This window comes from Carcharhinus amblyrhynchos, chromosome 9 (assembly GCF_965287045.1).
Source record: "Carcharhinus amblyrhynchos chromosome 9, sCarAmb.v2.hapA, whole genome shotgun sequence".
NCBI lineage: Eukaryota > Metazoa > Chordata > Chondrichthyes > Carcharhiniformes > Carcharhinidae > Carcharhinus > Carcharhinus amblyrhynchos.
Genome location: NC_137332.1, coordinates 79377084 through 79400198, shown reverse-complemented (window position 1 = coordinate 79400198; position 23115 = coordinate 79377084). Strand labels below are relative to the sequence as shown.

The 23115-nt window shown below is 43.6% G+C and overlaps 1 protein-coding gene across 10 annotated transcripts in view; it reads left to right on the top strand.

Annotated features, from left to right (window-relative positions):
• Nucleotides 1–13687: 13687 nt before the first annotated feature.
• The window catches only part of LOC145347951 (uncharacterized), a 31252-nt gene continuing 21824 nt past the window's right edge, over nt 13688–23115 (top strand). For 9 of the 10 annotated variants that reach the window (XM_080195955.1, XM_080195948.1, XM_080195951.1 and 6 more), the window contains exons 1-3: nt 13688–13824; nt 15925–16014; nt 21334–21426. In XM_080195955.1, the coding sequence (XP_080052081.1) occupies nt 13806–13824; nt 15925–16014; nt 21334–21426 (202 nt within the window). In that variant the 5' untranslated portion in view covers nt 13688–13805. The remainder of the gene's footprint in view (nt 13825–15924; nt 16015–21333; nt 21427–23115) is intronic. The other variant, XM_080195954.1, reaches the window with a different exon arrangement.

The following is a 23115-nucleotide window of genomic DNA, read 5'->3' as shown; positions in this document are numbered from 1 at the left end:
CTTTTTTTTGAATATCTGTGCTTGTCATATGATGTGGAGATGCCGGTGTTGGACTGGGGTAAACACAGTAGGAAGTTTCACAACACCAGGTTAAAGTCCAAAGGGTTTACTTGGTAGCAAACGCCACTAGCTTTCGGAGCGCTGCTCCTTCGTCGGGTGAGTGGGAGTTCTGTTCACAAACAGGGCGTATAAAGACAAACTCAATTTACAAAATAATGGTTGGAATGCAAATCTTTACAGATAATCAAGTCTTAAAGGTACAGACAATGTGAGTGGAGAGGGGGTTAAGCACAGGTTAAAGAGATGTGTATTGTCTCCAGACAGGACAGTTAGTGAGATTTTGCAAGCCCAGGCAAGTCGTGGGGTGACACGAACCCAAGATCCCAGTTGAGGCCATCCTCATGTTTGCAGAACTTGGCTATCAGTTTCTGCTCAGCAGCTCTGCGCTGTCGTGTGTCGTGAAGGCCACCTTGGAGAACACTTACCTGAAGATCAGAAGCTGAATGCCCATGACTGTTGTCATATGAACCAGCAAAATGTGGGAATTTGAACAAGAATCAACACAGCACATTGAATGTGATCAAAAACGTGTTTTTGTTCTGATCAGATGATCAATGTCCTTACCTTACACCTAATTAATCACTTCCCTCAAATTTCTCTAAGCAAGGCAGTCATACATTTTGAAATATTATTGAAAACCCAACTAGCTAATGCAAACTGGAGCCATTCTGTCAAAATATTAAAGCTGTGAGAGGATTTATGGAGTTATAGTCCAAAATAAAATGCAGAATAGTAAAGATAATTACATCAGAATTGTTACCTAGGCAATGTGCGAATTGGCATTGGGTCAAGCAGATTAGAAACTTAAACCTGTGATTCAGAGTAGTGTGGAAATAAGGGGATTCATGGGCCACTGGCACCAGTATTCAGGAAAGAGAGAGTTATTCTGTTGGTACGGGCTCCACTTAAATTGGGCTGAAGTATTTGCAACCATCTTCAGCCAGAAGTGTCAAGTGGGTGATCCATCTCTGTCTCCTCCTGAGGCCCAGGGCACCACAGGTGCTAACCTTCAGCCAATTCAATTCACTCCACATGATATCAAGAAACGGCCAAAGGCACTGGATATTGCAACCGCTAATACCCCTGACAACATTCTGGCAATAGTACTGAAAAGGTGCTTCATCCTTTGCAAAACTGTTCCAATATAGCTTGGCACTTAGCCAGCAATGTGGAAAGTTGCCCAGGTATGTCCTGTTCACAAAAAGTAGGACAAAACTAATCTGACCATTTACCACACTGTCAGGTTCTTTTGGTCATCAGGAAAGTGGTGGAGGGTGTTGATAATTAGAACCCAGAGAACTCAAACAGAGTGGAACAATTGGAAGACACTGCAACTTTTAACCTGGCAAGGAGTGAAGAGCTGAACTTCTTGGGAACTGAGAATAAGTGGGAGACCGGTAAAAGTTATTAAAAGTGAAATCTTGTCTGTCCATTTCTTCGTTTGGGAATTGTTTGGTAAATTTGGTTGTCTTGGGGATCAAATATGTGGATATGGGAACTTATGAAAGTGTGACAGGAATAAGGAGAATGGAAGGTTTCAGAGTCATCAAATACACACAGCCACAAGGCTTTCATATATATATTGTGACAAATCCAGATGTAGTGGTAAGGATACTAGACAACTGTGATCGAAATAATAAAGCTTTTTTTAATCTTGTTACAAGTCAGAGAACCATTACAGACTGCAGAGAGCTATTGGAAGAACCCCAAGGACAGATTTCAATGGACTCATGAGGGTGACAGATATTAAATGATTACTTTGCAATAATTTTTAAGCTCGCTCACTTTGTTGCAGCAGGAAGTTGCACTAACTGAAGCACGATGAATGTTACAGTAGATAAGGCTATCATCTTAGAATTAAAAATTTTAAATGATGATTGGATTGCTGGACCAATTTATCCACTTGATTCTAAAAGAGGTGGGTCATGTACCTTACAAACCATTTGCTGCAATCTTAAAAGCTCTGCTGTTGTCAAATAAAAGCTGGATGCTTGAAATCAAATGAAAACAGAAAATGCTGGATCGCTCAGCAGGTTTGGCAGCATCTGTGGACAGAGAATGTTTCAAGACTATATGATCCTTCCACAGAACTCAGTTGTGCTCCGTCCACAGATGCTGTCAGCTGTGCTAAGTTTATCCGGCATTTTCTGTTTCCATTGCTGCCATTGTCAAAATTTATTTTCAGTATTAATGATTGGTTATTTGATCCGATGTAGTTACAAAAGTGGAACCTATTAGGTTTGAGGTCTGATGTTGAGATTAATAATAGACTGCGAGATCAGTGGTAGTAAACAAGTGGAACAGCAGACTACCTAGCAAGCTCTGCCCAGGGTAGAGCTTAACTCCCTGGTCACCTGACCTCTCAAAGGTGCATGCCCCATCATTCATCACATCACCATCAACTGATTTTATCCGAGTGGGACAGGTTAGCCTCAAGATTCCTGGTCACAAATCAAAGAATAAGTCCCTCAGGGATAGTGTGTTTGACAGGTGTTATCTTTAGCTGGTGTCCTCACTGACAGGTAGAACTGCCAGTACAGAATTATGTTAGGTGTCCCTCCTGATTGAGGAATTGTCTCTTTGGATTGCCAATGTCACACCATTTAATAAGGTTGAGAGTGAGAGATTGTTTCTGATTTAATATTTATTATGGTGAAATTTCTGTTACTGCTCCTGGTATTTTACCAGAGGAAGGATTTGTTGCCACGTTTTGAGGGCTGGGAGATGCTTTCCTGTTTGGATATCTTGAACCTAACAGAACCACCACATAATACTCCCCATGGTCCCACCCACCATCCTCTCTGGGCACTGCTGCCCCGGTGGCCCTGATGAAACTCAGATTTATCGGGGTTTCTGACAACATCGATCCTCACTGCGTGTAGTCCCAGCAATAGCCAGCACTCCAGACGGTGCTGCTGGATCAAAAAAGCTGCTGGCCAATGATTGGTTGGCAGCTCTCAGAGGCAAGACTCCCTGGGAGCAGAAATCCTGACTTGAGATAATTAATGAGCTGATAGCTATCAAATGGTTGACCAAGCTGAGGCACTCGACTTTTCAGCTGGGAGGGGCCAGAGCCCCTCCTTCCACATAAAAGTCTGGCCAGGAAGTGGGAATAAAGATTCCAACTGACACAATGTGACGATTGGCAACCCCAGGTCTATATGCTGTAGGTTCACTATATTTGTCAACTATTTAGATAAAGGAATTGACAGCCATGCATCCAAGTTTGCTGATGACACTAAGTTTGGTAGCACAGCACGTCATATAGATGGGAAAAGAAAATTGCAAAGAGCCATTGGTAGATTCGGTGAGGAAGCAAAAAATGTGGCTGGATGGAGTTCAGCGATCATCACTATGGACTGAGGAAAGATGAAAATATTTTTAAATGGTGACGAGTTCAGAACTGGAGAGGCATGAGATTTTGGAGTCCGCATGCAAAAATTAAAAAGTGGATAGGAACAGAAAATCAAAAAAACTGATGAAATGTTAGCCTTTATCTCAAAGCTGGAATACAAAATAATAAGTTGAAGTTAAGCTTCAGTTGTATAAATCCATGAATCAATCATAAATCACGTACTAGGTTTTGTTCTGGGTACTGAACCTCAAGAAGGACATACCAGTCATGGAAGGAGTGCAGCATATTCGCTTGAATGTAGAAGATTAAGAGGTGACCTAATTGAAATGTTTAAGGTGAATAAAGGATTTGATAGAAACTGTTTCCTCATGGTGCAGGAATCCAGAGCAAGTGGGCATTAGGGGTGGGATTTTTTTGGATGGTGAGGTTTCTCAGCATCATTCAGAGTCAGCGGGAAATGTATGCCTGCCATTCGCAGCAACCCCACAGTCATTTAACACTTCCCAGAATGCCAATTGGCTGGAAATGGGACTTGCACCTCCCACTTGGGCACACAATCTGATTGGCCAACAACTTTGTAGTCACAGCAACATTGGCAGCAGCAGTGCGCAGGATTCAGTCTATAAGCAGTCCCTAGAGACCAGGATCAACCAAGTGTGGGGCATCTCACAGTGGAGAGTGGTGGTGGGTTTGTGGAGGGAGAGGCATTGAGGTTCTTGCCAAAGAGATAATGGGGAAGGAACACTTGGGGATTGGGCTTTGGTATCTGAAATGGAAACAAGGCCTTTAAAGAAGATACGTTGCTTTTTCTCACCCAAAGCCTGAGCGTGTACCTACTGGGCTTCCTCCTTGTCCTTCTCCTGAAGTTGGCATGCAGCAAAAATGGTGTCAATAGTCCCGTGACGTTTGCAGAAGCCACACTGTGACTCTAAAAGCAGGCCCAGCTCCAGATGTGTGACCAGACAATTTAGCAGGACTCTTGCAGGGATTTTTCACGTGATGGAGAACAGCAAGATTCCTCGGTGGTTGTCGCATACTTGCCAATTGCCCTTCCTCTTGTAGAAGTGTACGATGGAAGCATCCATAAGTTCCTGAGGAATGGATCCTTGCTTCCAAAAGGACTGGAACAACTCGGTGAGGACCAGCAGCTTTGTAGATCTCTGCAGGTATAGCATCGGCCCCTGGGCTTTTGCCACTGGATAGCTGGCTGACAGCTTTCGTGACTTTGGCTACTGCCGGTGGGTCATCTGTGGCGCTGTTGAGATCGACCTGGGGAATCCTTTCTATTGCCTTGTTGTTAACAGATGACGGTTGGTTGAGGATGGCTTCAAAGCGTTCAGCCCATCTCTGCAGGATCTGAGCCCTCTCTGTAATGAGAGTTGTACCATCTGTACTCAAGAGGGGGGAACTCCTGAGAGATCGAGGTCCGTAGAGAGTGTTGAGAGCTTCATAGAACTGTTTCAAGTCATTTCGGTCAGTGTATCGCTGTATTTCATCTGCCTTAGCACTCAGCCAGGCATCCTGCATTTTACGCAGTTTATTCTGGACTGTCCTGCGAGCACGGGTAAAAGCATTTTTCTTGGCAGCTGAAGATGGGTCATTCTGACAGGCCCGATGAAGACAGTGCTTTTCAACAAGTACGGCCTGTATCTCCTCATTATTTTCATTGAAACAACCATGCTGCTTGCAGGTGGAGGGCCCAATCATCTTCAGCGCAGATGTATGGATAGCATCCCTGAAGCGTTCCCAGTCGTCCTCAGCGCCACCTGCGAGGTGTAGGTCAGCAAGCTTGATTTCTTCAGCCAGTGCTGAAGCTATGCTGGGGTTCTTTAGCTTGGCTGCATTGATTTTTTTTTCATAACCTTGCTTCCTTGTGGTCGCCTCTTGGGTCTGTAGCCCAATCCATCATGCAAACCAGCCTCCCATCCATTGATTCTGTCTACAGTCCCCGCTGTCTCGGCAAAGCAGCCAGCATAATTAAGGACCCACGCTCCCCAGACATTCTGTCCTTCACCTTCTTTGGGAAAAAGATACAAAAGTTTGAGGTCACATACAAACCAAATCAAGAACAGTTTCTTCCCTGCTGCCAGACTTCTGAATGGACATGCCTTGCATTAAGTTGATCTTTCTCTATACCCTAGCTATGACTGTAAGACTACATTCCGCACTCTCTCATTTCCTTCTCTCTGAACAGTTGTTCGCTGTTCGTCCATCATCATCGATGAGGACCTCGACACCATTAGTCACTTCGAGGCTGGTTGCGGCATGTCCGAAGATGACTGATCAGGCCAATTTGGGCACGGAATGTCCTGGCACATATTGGACAGACTTGTGTAGACAGTGTAGTTGTGCTGGTGGCTCTGGACTTGCGCAGCTCATGCTTAAGTTGTGCTTCAACAATATACCTTGCTTTGTAAGTCTAACAGCCTTTGTGGATGAGGCAGCGCCAGGTAGGGCAGTTTTGTGCCAGCATTTCCCAGATGGTCGTGTCTATGTCAAGTGACTTCAGGCAGGTCTTGAGCGTGTCTTTGAAATGTTTCTTCTGCCCTCCATGCGAGCATCTTCCAGCAAAGTTCCCCAAAAAGGAACTGCTTGGGTATGTGCTCGTCTGACATAATGATGACATGACCTTCCCACCGGGTCTGTGCTCTCATCAGCAGTGTGTGGACTGATGGTAGACTCGCTGTAGAGAAAATGTCAGTGTCTGGTACTTTGTCTTGCCATTTGATGCGTAATATTCTGTGAAGACAAGTCATGTGGAAATGATTGAGCTGTCTTGCGTGCCTTCGATACACAGTCCACATTTCACAGGCATACAGGAGGGTAGGGAGTACCACGGTGCTGTAGACCTTCAGTTTTGTTGTTGGGCTGATTCCTCGACATTCCCAAACAGTGGAGCACAGTCTACTGTAGGCAGAACTTGCCTTTGCTAGTCTGCAGTTAACTTCTGTATCACTGCCTGGGAGAGGATGCTGCCAAGATAAGTGAACTGGTCCTCTGCCTGTAGTTTCTGCTCTTTGATTGTGTTTATGGGTTGTGTGTACGGTGCATGAGGAGCAGGCTGGTGCGTGAGGAAGTCTCTCAGAACAGTCTCTTTCACTTTGGTAATAGCTTGAAGTTTCCTCAGGTTGAAGAGCTTCCCATCCACTCTACTTGAGGCTGATTCCAGCAACACTGCCCTGGAAGGCATCATTCAGCAGGGCAATAAACATCATGCTGAACAGTGTGGGTGCGAGCACACAGCCCTGATTGACACCATTGGTGACTGGTAATGCCTTAGAGGATTCGCTGCCATCCAGTACCTTGGCCATCATGGAACTGGCGTACCATCTGAATGAATGGGGGGGGGGGTGGCAGCCAAACTTTGACATCATCGTCCACAGGCCTTGTCGGCTTACAGTGTTGAAGGCTTTTGCAATGTGTTGTGTAGAGCTCGCGATTCTGCTCCTGACATTTCTCCTGAAGTTGGCATGCAGCAAAAATCGTGTCAATAGACCCTGAACCTTTGCGGAAGCCACACTGTGACTCTGGAAGCAGGCCTAGTTCTAGATGAGTGACCAGACGATTTAGCAGGACTCTTGTGAGGGTTTTTCGTGTGATGGAGAACAGCGAAATTCCTCGGTGGTTGTCATATACTTACTGATTGCCCTTCCTTTTGTAGAGGTATACAATGGAAGCATCTTTAAGTTCCTAAGGAATGGATCCTTGCTTCCAAAAGTACTGGAACAACTCAGTGAGCTTCTCAATAAGTGCAGGACCAGCAGCTTTATAGAGCTCTGCGGGTATGGCATCTGCCCCTGGGGCTTTGCCACTGGATAGCTGGCTGACAGCTTTTGTGACACAGTTTATTCTGGACTGTCCTGCGAGCACGGGTAAAAGCATTTTTCTTGGCAGCTGAAGATGGATCGTTCTGACAGGCCTGATGAAGACAGTGCTTTTCAACAAGTAGAGCCTGTATCTCGTCATCATGTTCATCAAACCAATCATGCTGCTTGCGGGTAGAGGGCCTGAGCATCTTCAGCGCAGATGTATGGACAGCATCCCTGAAGCGTTCCCAGTCATCTTCAGTGCTGCCTGTGAGATGTAGGTCAGCAAGCTTGATTTCTAAGTCTTCAGCCAATGCTGAAGCTATGCTGGGGTTCTTTAGCTTGGCTGCATTGATTCTTTTCATAATCTTGCTTCCTTGTTGTCGCCTTTTGGGTCTAATGGGTCTCATTTTGGAGACAATGAGCCTGTGATCTGTCCAGTATGTATGGTACATATCCAGTACATACGTACGTATGTCCAACAGTATGTTTTGTCTGTATAGCGTGCAAGAAACAATACTTCTCACTGCATGTTAATACATGTGACAATAATAAATCAAATTGAATCAAACCAGAAGACTTGTTGTGAAAAATGTCATAAAATCATAAGAAATAGGAGCAGGATTAGGTCATTTGACCTCTTGAGCCAGCTCTGCTATTCAATAGTTGATCTGATTCTGGCCTTGTCCACTTTGCTGCCTGACTCCCCCGACCTTAACTCTCTTGTCAATCAAAAATCTGTCTAACTCAGCCTTGAATATACAATGACCTAGCCTCCCACTGCTCTCAATGGAGGAGAATTCCAAGGATCAGCAACCATCTGACATCTGTCTTAAATGGGAGATCCATTATTTTTTAAATGTGCCTCATTTATTTAGATTTCCCCATGAGGGGAAACATTCTTCTCCCCTGGCAAACCCCCTCAGAATTTTATATGTTTCAGTGAGAGCATTCTTCTAAAGTCCTGTCTGTATAGGCCCAACCTACTCAGCCCTTTTTCAAAAGACAACCCCTTCATCCCAGGAATCTCGTTAACTGCCTCTGAACTAATCTCAGTGCAAGTATATTCCTCCTTAGGTAAGGAGTTTAAAACTGTATACAGGACTATAAATGCAGTCTCGCTAATGCCCTACACAACTGTAGGCAGAACTTACCTACTTTTATACTCTATCCCCTTTACATTACATTTCCCTTCCTCATTACGTGCTGATTCATGTACTAAGGCACCCAGATCCCTCTGTATTCCAACATCAGTTCACAAACCTGAAAATGGTTCATTTATCTTGATCGTCTGTTCCTGTTAGTTAGCCAATCTTCTATCCAAGATAAAGATCACACTCACCACCATGAACTCTTGTTCAGTAACCTGTTATATGAAACCTTATTGAATGTGTCATAATTCTTATTCACCATTTAAGGGAAAAGCAGCATGTTTATTTATGGATAAGAGCTATACAGAGGATTGCAGCCAAGAAGGTTCTGGAACAGAAACCTGAGCTCACCAGGGTAAATCCCCACCCTACTCTTTGTTTGGTTCCCTTGGTCATGTGATCCTTACTCTGCATATTAATCCTGAAAGGGACAATCACCGCAAAAAGCTTCATTGAGACTCAAATAAACTACATCTACTTGTCCCCTTTATCGACCCTGTTTGTTACAGCCTCAAAGAACTCTTATATATTTGTCAATACACCTTCATTTTCACAGAACCATATTGACTTTGCCTGATTGTATTATGATTTTCTAAATATCTTGCTACTATCTCATCAATAATGGATTCCAGCATTTTCCCCATGATGTATTAGTCTATTGTTTCCTGTTTTCTGTCTTCCTCTTTTCTCGAATACTGGTGTGTTTATTCACTTACAGATTATGAGTGTTGCTGGCTAGGCAGCATTTACTGCCCATCTCTAATTGCCATTGAGAAGGTGGTGGTGAGCTGCCTCCTTGAACTGCCACAGTTCATGTTGTTCTGCTGCAGTTCATGTGGTGTAGGTACCATACAGAGCAGCTGCATGGAGGGAGAGTTGGGATAGCTACTGGATGCCATGGAGGAGAGGTAGGGCCCTCTTCTTCTCTAGAGAAAAGCCCAGGCCCAAAGTGGTGGCAGCAGCTGTCAATGCTTGTGCACTGGCAAGGAGGACCAGTGCCAGTACTGAAAGAAAATGGATGACCCCATTTGGGCAGCAAGGGTGAATGTCCATCCTGCCCTGGCATCAGTCTCTGGAATACCCAAGATGATCCACTCCCTGACACACTGCAGCCTCCCAGCACCCAACCCCCTAGCACCTTCCTCCAACCCCTCCAGCATCCGCGTCACAACCCCCTGCTGCCGAGGCTTGGTGCAGATGACATATGTCACCCAATTGCCTCCAACCGCAAAAACCTGTGCCCTTCCAGCCTCCCAGCTGGGAGCATGTGTCCTCCTGTTTCTCGAGGTGCCAGGTGCTGCATTGTTTCTTTACTGAGATGCAGACTGCGGTGGCACATGGTGTCCTAAACCCCATTGAAGGACATGTGGGTCCTGTAGAGACAGGGTCATTGTCTCTGATATCCCTGGAGCTTCCCCTCAGGCCGATGGGCAGCTGCTTCCTGACCCTGACCGGCAGCATCTTGTACCCCTGCTGCAGCCATGTGCCACTTCAAAAGGCTGCTGACATTTGCCACATTGTCGCCTCTGTGAACACAGTGACCATATGGGTAGTTCTGACAGGATCGCCAATGGGAACTCCTGAAGCATAGTGCATTCACCTGGATTTCTGGTGCAATGGCTTCTGGGAATGATTTGCAGTTCAGACAGAGGGTGGAGAGGCACCCTTGTCACTGTTACGAGATGGGTTTCCATCGAAGTGAGCATTGCAGAGTCCCATGCAGAGTGTGGAGCTGTGTTAACACCTGCCATGCTCCCTCTATCCAGCGACAGCTGCCAACCCTGGTTCTTGTTAGTTAGTGGGGCCTAAGATGGATTGTCAGCAGTCAGCCTTGGAGCCTGTACAATGGACAGACCGCAGGGTGACCATGGAGACATTAGTAGGATTGAGGCTCCACCTTAAATGCAACCTCTCAGGTGTTGTGGAGTGGCCAAGGGAGTTACACACAACACAAGCCCCAGGCCAGTGGTGACCCCCGACATGAGGACCCCATGCCGGCACAAGGCCCCTGTTACTCCTGCACCCATGCAAGCCCTCCCATCCCTCTCCAGGACAGTGGCTGAGACCCTCTCCAAATCCTGAGTGTTGGTGTTCAGTGGTACTCACCTCCTCGCTCCCCTTTGCTACCGCTGCGCCTGAACCACACTTTTATCGAGCGGTAGTGATTTGCGTGAGCGTGACGTCTCACCGGGGAAGAGGGAAGCATTCAGGAGGGGGGACAGTTGCGTGCTGAACCCGTGAATGATATTGAAATCCAGTCAAATTCATGCTAATAATTCTGGGCATGAATTGGTTCATGCCAGTAAACAGGGGTTGGGAAGATAGCAAACTGTTTTGTGCCAGGTGCGAATTGGATTTTTAGCATCTCATGCTATTTTCCCAGCTCACCATGCCGATCAACAGGCACAGTGAGGTGGTAAGATCACACCTCTCATTGGTACACCTGCTTCCAATTTGAGTGTAAACTCATTATACCAACTCTTTGTTTACTAAGTGGAACGCCAGGATCTTTTCAGAACTGACTTGTTTATCTGTGAGAATAGTGGGTCATAGTATTCTGTAGCAAGGCATCTCATGGTATCTAATTTTATTTTGATTTGCCCTTGCGTATCTAGGTTTTTAAATATTTTGTGTGGTAAGTTGCTGAAATGTGAGTGATAGCATTGCAGAGAGGGAAAGAAGGCATTTGGGATGGGAGTGAACAGGACAAGCAATCATGTATCTGCTTAATTAATGAGAATGAGTGATTGTGAAATTAACAATGTAAAAGAAAAGTGTAGAGTGGGTGAATTCATCATCAACCCAGGATCAGAAAGAAATAATTAGGGAAAAAAAACTGGTTAAAGAGAGAGAAAGGGGGTCAGTAAAGAAAAATTTTTAAAAATCAACTTTAAATTAATATTCTGAACAATTAAAATCTAGAGGAATGTGATTTCTAATAATTATTTTTCAGTTTCAGAGAGATTACTGCTGCCTCATAGAACCAGGGTTCAATTCCCGGCTTGGGTCCGGAGTCCGCACATTCTCCCCATGTCTGTGTGGGTTTCCTCTGGGTGCTCTGGTTTTCTCCCACGGTCTGAAAGTTGTGCTGGTTAGGTGCATTGGTGATGCTAAATTCTCCCTCAGTGTACCCGAACAGGCACCGGAGTGTGTGATGACTAGGGGATTTTCACAGTAACCTCATGCACACTAGTAAATAAAAAAAAGATTGATTGGCAGTAACTAACATGTTGATAAAAAGGGTAATTAGACAAGTTTATTTTTTATCTGCTTTTCAAAAACAAATTGTTTCATGGATGTGGACATCACTGGCAATACCAACATTTGTTACCCATCCACCGAATTGCCGTTGAACTGAGTAGCTTGCTAGGCCATCTCACAAGGCAGTTGCTGTGGATCTAGTGTCAAGTGCAAGATAAGGACAGGATAGCAGATGTCATTCCCTGAAGGACAGTGGTGAACCAGATGGGTTTTAATAACAGTTGACAACAGTTTCACTTTAATTGAGGTGAGCTACTTTTAAAATTACTGAGTTTTGTTAACTGAATTTAAATTCCATCAGATGCCTTAATGGGATTTGAACCCATATCTGCAGGGCATTAATCTGTGCTATAGTACTAGTCCAGTGACATGCCAGCATCTACCACCACCCCCGCTACACAAAACTTCCATTGCAATGATGAGGCACGTGTGCCATTTTCATAAGGCAGTGGCAGTGACTTGAATTGGGATCGATAATGTTTGGATCATTGAGATTAACCACACATCTGGCCCTTCTCTGAAGTTATTGATGATTGACTTGAAATGTTAACTCTATTTCACTGTACAGATGTTGCCTGACCTGCTGAGTATTTTAGCATTAACTCAAATGAAATGTTAGCCTTTTTAACTAGAGCCTAGAAAAGGAAAGAAAGTTTTGCTAAAGCTATACAAAGCCATGGTTAGATCACACCTAGAGTACGATGTACAATTTTGGACACAACAGTATAAATATATTTTAGCTTTGTACTCAGCATACACAGATTCGCACCAAGGCTGCACGGATAGATTATGAGGCAGCATTACTTAAACAAGGAATGTATTCTTTGGATTGCCGAATGTTCAAGTGATGACTTGATTTTTTTTAGGATTTGGAAAGGAATTGATAGGTTAAATAGATTTTTTTTCTGCTGGTGGGAAAGTTTAGGACAGAAGAGCAGAACTATAAAAATCAAAGACTGATCATTCAGGAAAGAAGCTGCAAAGTGCATCCTCACACGAAGATATGTCTTGGTGCAGAACTCTCTCCCACAAAGAGCACAAAAGGGAGTTCAATGCATAATTTTATATGAGATTGGTTGATTTTTGTTGGACAAAAATATTGAAGAATATTAAGTCAAGAGAGTTGTGTGGATCAGTTTGATCTCACTGAATGGAATCAGACATCTGGAACTGAAAAACCCACACCAACCTGTTTGAATATCTTTTTTAAACACTTTGCAAACTGGATGAATGTACCACCAATGAGAATGATCCATGTCTCCAGTAAGATTAGTATGGAGGTCTATGGTCACCAACAATCTCTTACGGCAGAGTACCTGAAGAGAAAGAGAGGCAAGCTCTAACCCAACAAAGCACATTCTATATTGTGGGTGATGATTGGGGATGGGATGTCCTATTGATACATGGTCATTCCTGATATTTTTTTCCATAATGCTGTCTGAACTGAGGATTCTTACAGTTGTCTGTTTTTAAAGCAGGCTGAAGATTGTTTTTCCACAGAAGAACCATAGACTCCCTATAGCACAGGTAGAGGCCATCTGTCCCATCGAGTCTGCACTGACTCTCCGAAGCAGCATCCCGAGCAGGCTTTATCTCTGTAACTCAGCGCATTTACCATGGCTAACCCACCTAACCTACACATCTTTGGGCACTAAGGGGCAATTTACCGTGGCCAATCCACCTAACACACACATCTGTGGACTGTGGGAGCATATCAGAGTATTTGGAGGAAACCCACGCAGACACAGGAAGAACGTGCAAACGTTTAGATTGTCTCCTCGGCTTCAGCAGGATTTTTTTTTGTAAGCTGGCGTGTGTACAAAAGTTGTGCAAAGTTCACTTGAACATTTCCGGAAGTAGATGATTTTTGGTGGAAGGTTCGAATCAGATTAGCCTCTAGAGTAATATCCTGGGTCCCACTTCAGCTCTTTGCCCCGCACTGGAGGCAGTAGGAAGTACAGCCTGCCCCGCAGTCCGTACCAACACAAACCCTTCCGCTTCGGCAGCGCATCCTCCGCAGAGTTGTCGCTGCAGATGTGCCGGGCGAAAACGAATGCGGCACCGCTGCAGATGCGGAAGTCTGCTGGTTCGCGGAAGAGGGCGGGTACTGGAGCAATGATCGAATGATCACTTTGTGCGTCCGCAAAGCTGGGGAAAAGCCTCACTGACAGCATGGAACAGCAGCAGGGAGGTAAAGATAGGTAACTGCGGGTCTGGGGAGAGTGAGGGCTGGGTGCTGTTTGCTTTGGTTGAGATTTCAGCAAGTGTCGCTGGTGGAGTTGCCTCTCACTGCCAAAGTTCACAAATAAGCAAAACAAAACCGAACTTCAGTTGCTGGAAATGCGGGGGACCGGAAGCGAGGAACAGTCAGATTAATAACATTTATGAATCTCGTCCCAGTTACTGCAACACCCAAAGTTTGAACACGCTGCCGCCCCTTGCTGTGTTTCTTTTAAACTACTAGAAACTTCCCCGTAAATCAAGGTAATTCTGAACATTGGTCCCTCAGCCTTTGGACTGTGGGAGGCTGGAATCGAACATGGGTCCCTGGAACTGTGAGGCAGCAGTGCTCACCACTGTGCGGTCCTAGAAAGAAAGTGAAACCACATTTAACGAAATCTGTAATAAGCAAACCGTTTTGCTTCCAGCAGTAGAATATATTCATAAATGTGGAAAATATGCAGGTTCTGCGTTGTATAATCTATGCGTCCGATTGATCTCAGCTAACCAATTGGATAATACACACTACTATTTGTGTTATATGCAATTCTGGTCACCCTATTATAGAAAGGATATTATTAAACTAGAAAGAGTGCAGAGAAGATTTACTAGGATGCTGTGAGGACTTGATGGTTTGAGTTATAAGGGGAGGCTGGGTAGACTGGGACTTTTTCTCTGGAGCATAGAAGGCTGAGGGGTGATCTTATAGAGGTCTATAGAATAATGAGGGGCACAGATCAGCTAGATAGTCAATATCTTTTCCCAAAGATAGGGGAGTCTAAAGCTAGAGGCCATAGGTTTAAGGTGAGAGGGGAGAGATACAAAAGTGTCCAGAGGGGCAATTTGTTCACACAGAGGGTGGTGAGTGTCTGGAACAAGCTGCCAGAGATGGTAGGAGAGGCAGGTACAATTTTGTCTTTTAAAAGCATTTAAATAGTTACATGGGTACTATGGGTATAGAAGGATGTGGACCAAATGCGGGTAATTGGGATTAATTTAGGGGGTTTTAAAAAAAGGGTGGCATGGACAAGTTGGGCCAAAGGGCCTGTTTCCATGCTGTAAACCTTGATGTCTCTATGTTCGATCTTTTCACGAATGACCCACTTTAACTCATCCATTGTGCCTGCACGCAGCCATATTCACCAGCCACACAGTGATGCTAACGTTTGACTGCTTTCATGGCCTCTATCAACTGTGTGGTGGCTTGTTAGCAGCACCAGAACCAAACAGTAGCCCTTGAGCGAACAGGTAAGGCAAGTGAAATGAACTTTAGTTCACCTAAGTTCAGGGCAGGCGCATGCAGAGATTCTTGGTATTAGACCTTGGATCTGGAAGGAACTGGGTATCCTTCTGGTGGGGAACGGTGGTTCAGAGGGATTCAAGATGTGGGTTTATCAGCAGGCAGTGAGGTGACATGCAGCCCTTCACAGTACATGAGCTGATTGGTCATGAGAAACAAGTGCCATAAGTCATAAGTTTAAACCAACTTAATTGACTCACTCCAGATATATGAGATTTACAAACGGTTAATATGCAGGTGCTGCATGTAATCAAGAATGCTAATGGAATACTATCTTTTATTACAACAGGAATTGAACACAAAGGTAAGAATATTTTGTTTCAGTTATACAGGGCATTGCTTAGACCACATACAGACATACAAAGGAGGAGCAGAAGTAGGTCATTTGGCCTCTCAGCGTACTCAGCTATTTAATAAGATCATAGCTGATCAGTTTGTGTTGAGGTCCACATTCCCAATCTATTCCCGATGGCCCTTGATTCCCCTGCTGATCAAGAATCTATCTACTTCTGCCTTAATAATTAGTGTTTCAAAATTAGGGATTGCCTTTTAGGATGGAGGTGAGGAGAATAATTTTCCCTCAGAGGGTTGTGCGACTTTGGAACTCTGCCTCTGAATGCAGCGGAAGCAGGGTCACTAAATATTTGTGATCTCTCCAGAGGGAATCGCCTTTCCGGACTTTCAGCACTCTTCTCTCTGATGGCAAAAGTGGGCTGACTGTTTGGAATTCATGCTATTTGCTCTTAACTGCATTTCTTCTAATTGTGTTAGAAAGCGGATCGGAAGAGCAGAAAATAAATAAGGCGGAATCACAAAATGCTGAGGCTGAAAATGAAACTCCACCCCATGAAGAAAAAGAAGGTAAAAATGTAGAGGAGATGCTGGTTGATGAGGAAAATAAATATTCTGTACATTAGACAGAACGCAGTGCTCATTAATATTCAGTTTGTGACTTTAATCATAGATATTAAGGTGCCTTGATAAAAACTTTGTTCTTTCTGAACGTGACATTTACTCTTCTCAGTATAAGAATCCAGACACACAATTTATATAGATATTTTTCTCACTTTCATAAAATTGGAAGTTTTGCAGAGAGCACGTTCTCGCCTTCTGTTCTATCGCTACCTCCCTAAACAACCAGAGACAGCAGATTCCAGTTGCATGTACATTAATGCAGATATTACACAATATGCTATTAACATCTGTTGCTTGGGTGTGAATGCATCAAAGAATTGAGCAGGTCATTGCTATTGTAGTGGAAATATTTTTGGTTGATTAATATTAGGATAAAGAGAGCAGATGATATTGATAAGCTTCAGTATAAGTATATGTTGGCAGCAGAAACTCTCAATCAGAACACATTCAGACACTATGCAGATAGAACAGCCATTTGTGATAGTTCCTTGTTCCGTTTAATGGGAAACCAAGTGAAGAATGGTCCAGTCAAAAAGTGTTTGAACTATTTAATTGATTAATCCGCTCTTATTTTTGGCAGCCAATCCATTTGGGTTGGGAAAAGGGATAACCAGCCATGAATAATTAAGGAAATAAAGGAGAGTATCAAATTAAAAACCAATGCATACAGAGTGGTCAAAATTAGTGGGGAATTAGAAGATTGGGAAAGCTTTAGAAAACAACAAAGACTACTAAGAAAACAATAAAGAAAGGAAAGATAGATTATGAAACGAAACTAGCACAAAATATAAAAACTGATAGTAAAAGTTTCTGCAAATATATAAAATGGAAAAGAGTGGCTAAAGTAAATGTTGGACCCTTAGAAGATGAGAAGGGGGATTTAATAATGGGAAACGAGGAAATGGCCTAGGCCTTAAACAAGTTTTTTGTGTCAGTCTTCACAGTAGAGGACACAAGTAGCTTACCGATAATTGACGGTCATAGGACTGTAGGGGGTGAAGACCTTAAAACGAACACTATTACTAAAGAGGTAGTACTGGGTACGCTAATGGGACTAAAAGTAGACAAGTCCCCAGGCCCAGATGGAATGCATCCCAGGATACTAAAAGAAACGGCAGAAGTAATAGCAGATGCGTTAGTTGTAATTTATCAAAATTCACTGGACTCTGGAGAGGTGCCAGCTGATTGGAAAACAGCTAATGTAATGCCATTGTTTAAAAAAGGAGGTAGACAAAAGGCGCGTAACTACAGGGCGGTTAGCTTAACATCCGTATTTGGGAAAATGCTGGAATCTATCATTAAGGAAGAAATAGCGGGACACCTGGAAAAAAATGGTTCAATCAAGCAGATGCAGCATGGATTTATGAAGGGAAAGTCATGTTTGACAAATTTACTGGATTTTTATGAAGATGTAACGAATGCGGTTGACAGAGGGGAACCGGTGGATATGGTGTCTTTAGATTTCCAGAATACGTTCAGTAAGGTGCCTCACAAAAGGTTGCTGCATAAGATTAAGGTGGATGGAGTTGGGGGTAAAGTGTTAGCGTGGATTGAGGATTGGTTATCTAACAGAAAGCAGAGAGTTGGGATAAATGGGTGCTTTTCCAGATGGCAGTTGGGATCGGTACTGGGGCTTCAACTGTTTACCATATACATAGATGATCTGGAGGAGGGGACGAGTGTAGGGTTACAAAGTTTGCTGATGACACAAAGATGAGTGCGAAAGCAAATTGCGTGGAGGAGACGGAAAGTTTGCAGAGAGATTTGGATAGGCTGAGTGAGTGGGCGAGGATCTGGCAGATAGATATAACGTTGCCAGGTGTGAGGTTATCCACTTTGGAAGGAATAATGGTAAAATGGACTATTATTTAAATGGTGAAAAATTACAACATGCTACTGTGCAGAGGGACCTGGGGGTCCTTGTGCATGAATCACAAAAACTCAGTTTGCAGGTGCAGCAGGTGATCAAGAAGGCAAATGGAATGTTGGCCTTTATCACGAGAGGGATGGAGTATAAAAGCAGGGAGGTCTTGCTGCAATTGTACAAGGTACTGGTAAGGCTGCAACTAGAGTACTGTGTGCAATTTTGGTCCCCTTATTTGAGAAAGGATATATTAGCTTTGGAGGGAGTGCAGAGAAAGTTCACCAGGTTGATTCCAGAGATGAGGAGGTTAGCTTATGAGGAGAGATTGAGCATACTGGGCCTGTACTCGCTGCAGTTTAGAAGGCTGAGGGGAGATCTTAGAGACATACAAGATAATGAAGGGGCTAGATAGGATAGAAGCAGAGAGATTATTTCCACTTACAATGGAAACAAGAACTAGGCGGCACAGCCTCAAAATAAGGGGGAGTCAGTTTAGAACAGAGTTGAGGAGGAACTTCTTCTCCAGAGGGTAGTGAATCTTTGGAATTCTCTGCCCATTGAAGCAGTGGAGGCTACCTCGTTAAATGTGTTTAAGTCACAGATAGATAGATTATTGACCAATAAGGGAATTAAGGGTTATGGGAAAGAGGCGGGTAGGTGGAACTGAACCACTACCAGATCAGCTATGATCTTATTGAATGGCGAGGCAGGCTCGAGGGGCTAGATGGCCTACTCCTGCTCCTATTTCTTATGTTCTTATTTACTCTCAATTAGATTAATCTATCACACCATGTTTTAGTGCATACACTCTGATTAGCACTGCCAATGCACCTCCCTTTTCCCATCACCTGGCTCAGGGAACATTGGCAACCAAGAGTGAGTGATCACCCCAGATAGTGGAGTCTTCCCTCAGGCAGAATGCACGTGGAAGCCACATAGTCAGCATTGAGGGACTGTGGAAGCTGGGCAGACTACTTCGGTTGTTTCCAAAAGCTGATGACCAGAGATGTGAGAAAGCAAGCACAATACCTGACCCATTTTGAGCTTATGCTTGTTCCTTGTGTATGATTGACAATATAACCTGCCAGTAAAAGTTGAATATTGACATTTTGGTACAGCAATCCACAGCACCACCCAGACTGATGCTTTCAAGTCTGTGGTACAGTGGTTCACGCATTGTAATTTAATCAAATATTCTATTATAATTCACATTACGTTGCAGGTAATCATTTGCATGTTTTACACATATCTTTGCAGAGCACATGGTAGTCAGCAAGCTTTACTCTCACCAGCTGCTGTCATCAGACCTGTTGATCATATCTACTATACATTATTGGACAGATCATCTGTCCAACAAGACCTGATTAGATTTCAGTTCTAAATGTTCTGTTTCAGGACGTTACATAGTTTGCATTGATGCAGAGGTTTGTCTGAGAAGTGATTTTAGCAATTATGAGATTTTAGCCCCTTTTTAACAGAAGACACAGGGGCGACTCCTGGCCCAGCCCACACTGTCAGAAGTCCTGCTATGGCCAGGGACTCTCATGAGATTTGCAAAGGGAAGACCTCATTTTGAAATTCTCCCCATCCCCTGCTGGCGATGTAATCTGGTTCATGCCCAGTGAGGGTGTGCATTAATGATGATTACATACGTACATTACACTACATACATTACATACATTAATGATGACTTAAATATTCAAATTCAGCTTTAAGAGAAATTGTCAGTAAAAATGAATGCTCCCACCAATCAGCGTGACATGAAGCCGATGGGAACCACTGTTGGTCTCCAAAAATGGAGACCGACATGATGGACCCCGCTGGGGGGGCTTGCAGGCCATTGCAGCCCCTGAGTGGTCAGGAACATGGCAGCACATTCCCTGGCACTACCCCGGTAGCCTGGCAGATTAGCATTGCCAGGTTGGAACAGTGACAGGATGTGGCTTGAAGGAGTGGGGACTTTGAGCCCATAGCGGGGTCTTGCTCACTTGAGGGTGGGTCTTTGGTACCAGCATTGGTGGGGTATTGGGTGGATCTGATGTCGGATATTGAAGGAGGTGGGGCTGAGTCTTTAACCTCAATTTGAGATCTGAGCACTCCCTGAGGAAAAGCTTTGAAGGCAACTTTAGGCCCTGCCCCCATCCTTCACATTGCAAATCATCCCCATCTCATTAAAAATGACTAACTGGGAGGGGATTGCAATTGGCATCACGCCCACAGACTCAGCAGCCAGAGATGACATTTAGTTATTTCTTTGGTGATGTGCCCCCAGCTGTGATTACAACATTTTGTTTGGTCTTATCTGTGTTTCTTCGATAGAAACCTCGTTCTTTCTAAACATGCCATTCACTCTTCCCAGTATAAGAACACAGACACATAGTTTACTCTGAAATTTTCCTCAATGCCATAACAAAATTGCGTGTTTGGCAAAGCAGAGAGAAGGTCTTCGCTTTCTCTTCCATCCCTGCCTCCTCATACAACCAGATAGAATCAGATTTCAGCTGTGTGTACATCAATGTATAAATTATCCTGGTATCCTAGAGACACAATATGATCTGTTGCAATGGTATAATTGCATTAGCACGTTGGTGTGTCTTACTCCCCATAACTTGGAGCGGAACTTTTAAAAATTGAGAATAATATAGAGAAGTTTAAGGTAAGAGGGAGATGCAGTGGTAGTGTTATTTAAATAGTCCGCATGGCATCAAAACATAGTGTGATATATGCACCTTGTTGCTTACATCTAAGAATTCAGCAGTTAGGTATTATCGTACTGAATGTATTTTCAACCGGTTAATATTAGGATAAAGAAAGCAAATGATGTTAATAAACTTCAGTATAAATAGCTGTCGGCATCAGAAGCTGTCAATCGGAACACATTCAGGCACCATGCTGACACAGACGTCATTTGTGATTGTTCTCTGTTGTTCCATTTAATGACAAAACCAATGAAGAGAGAGAGGTACAGTCTGAAAATGTTTGAGCCGCTTAACTGATTGAGGCAGCCTTCCCTTAAGAGTTTGTGGGAAACCCACTTTATTGCTTGTTTGATATTGGGGATGAGGGTGTGGTCTCTAACACTGGGGAGTGGGCTTGATATCGCCATTGGTAGGGCCTGTAGCCAGACAGTAAAGGAGGCAAAGGGGAATCTTTAATCTCATTTTGAGATTGCGGCACTCCCTGAGGAGCAGGCCTTGCCAGCATCTTTAGGCCTTGTCCCTGTCATTTACACTGTAAATCATCACCCACCACCACACTCCCCTTACAAATGACGAAGTGGGAGAGGATTACCCATAGACCTGTGGGCCAGAGTGATACTTAGTAATTTCTTGTGAGAATTATGTCCACTACATTTAGAAAATGCTATTTGATCTTACATGTGTTTCTTCTCATTGTCTTAGAAATCAGATCTGTGAAGCAGGAACTGAATCGGCCAGAATCACCAAAAGCTGAGGAGGATGTAAATGTAACTCAAGCCAGTGGAAAAAATCAAGGTAAAAATGGAAAGGAGAACGATTTCCTGTGTTTGACAGAGTGAATAAATCATTTGCAACCATTTCTTCATAGACAATAATGTCCAGTTCTAATCAGAATTCAGTGTTTCCTCACCAAATGCCATATAGTGTGCCTGGTAGAAGAATGTTGTTGCACTATTTGCTCGGAGTCTTTTGTCCAACTAATTGAGATTGGGACAAACTTCACCCGGTTCCCTGCTGGCCATGCACCTCCACATGACCAAACAGATCATCACATTGTCCTTGATGTTATTGATTACTTTTACAATTGAAAGTAAATTTACAGTTTACCTGAAAGCATTCAATTTCTTGCCAGCATCAGTCACTTCCTTGAGTTTTTCTTTTTGTTTTGTTTCTGTGTGAAGCTTTCAGGACTTTAGAAACTGTTTAAAAGAAAGATTTCAGACCCAGGATTCGATTGGTTTGGAACTGGCAATGATTGTTCCTAACTTCATTTCTTCTGCTTTTCTCAAATCAGAAGTGAAAAGTGTGCTGTGGGTTCAATAGGAACTTTGCAACCTCCACAGTGCACAGAAGTACTCAGAATGATGTGGGAAATAATTTAGAAGGTAGCTACTGTTGAACTGAATTTATTTCTGGACTGATTAATATTGGGATAAAGTTGATAGTGACAATTTTCAGTATAAGTAGCTATTGGCATCAGAAGCTGTCAATCAGAATACATTCAGGCACCACACTGATGTGACAGTCATTTGTGATTGTTCCCAGTTCCATTTAATGACAAACTGATGAAGGAAGGTACAATTTGAACATGCTTGAACCATTTAATTCCCTCAAGAGAATTGCTAATAACCCATTTTCTCTGAGTTTGGAGATAGTCTATTTCCAAAAACTGATGATGAGAGATCTTGGAAAGCAAGCAGAAAACCTGATGCTTACAGTGGTTCCTTGTGTGTGATTGACAACATAACTTGCGAATAAAAGTTGGATATTGACGGATTGTTACAGCAATCCACAGCACCACCCAGATTGATGGTTTCAAGTCTGTTAATGTAGAACTTCACACATTGTAATTTTATCAAATATTCTATTATAGTTGACACTAGATTGCAGGAAATTGTTTGCAGGTTGTACCCAAATTTCTGCAGAGCACATGGTAGTCAGCAACCTTTACTCTCACTAGCTGCTGTCATCAGAACCACTTGTTGATGATTAGAATTCAGTTGATTAAAGTTTTTTCAGGACTTTAAATCATTCACATTGTTGCACGGGTTTGTTTTGGAAATGCTTTTTGCAATTATAAGATGCTGGGACCTTTTCCAGGCTGACACTGGGTGGAATCTTACCAAAAAATGGCAAAGTGTCAGAATCCGACTGTAAACTGGCGTTTCTTGCTAGATCAGAGGAATCCTTGTCAGGAAAGGTGGGTGTGTCTCACATCATCATTTTGAGTCCCCCCCACCCAAAAATAACAGTCATCACTTGCACCTTTGCCTCTCTCCCATACTGTCAAGGGCCAGTGCCTTGGCGTGTCCCTCTCCCCCTGGGGCTAAACTCACATATGGGTGAATGTGTTGAAAACTTTACTGATGTGGTCATGTTGGCAAGGTTTGAAAATACAGCTGGGGTCAATATTTGGCAGGGCTGGTTAATATTGAAATTTATTAAAGTATATTTAAATGAGGTTCTCTTCCTTTGTGGGCATGA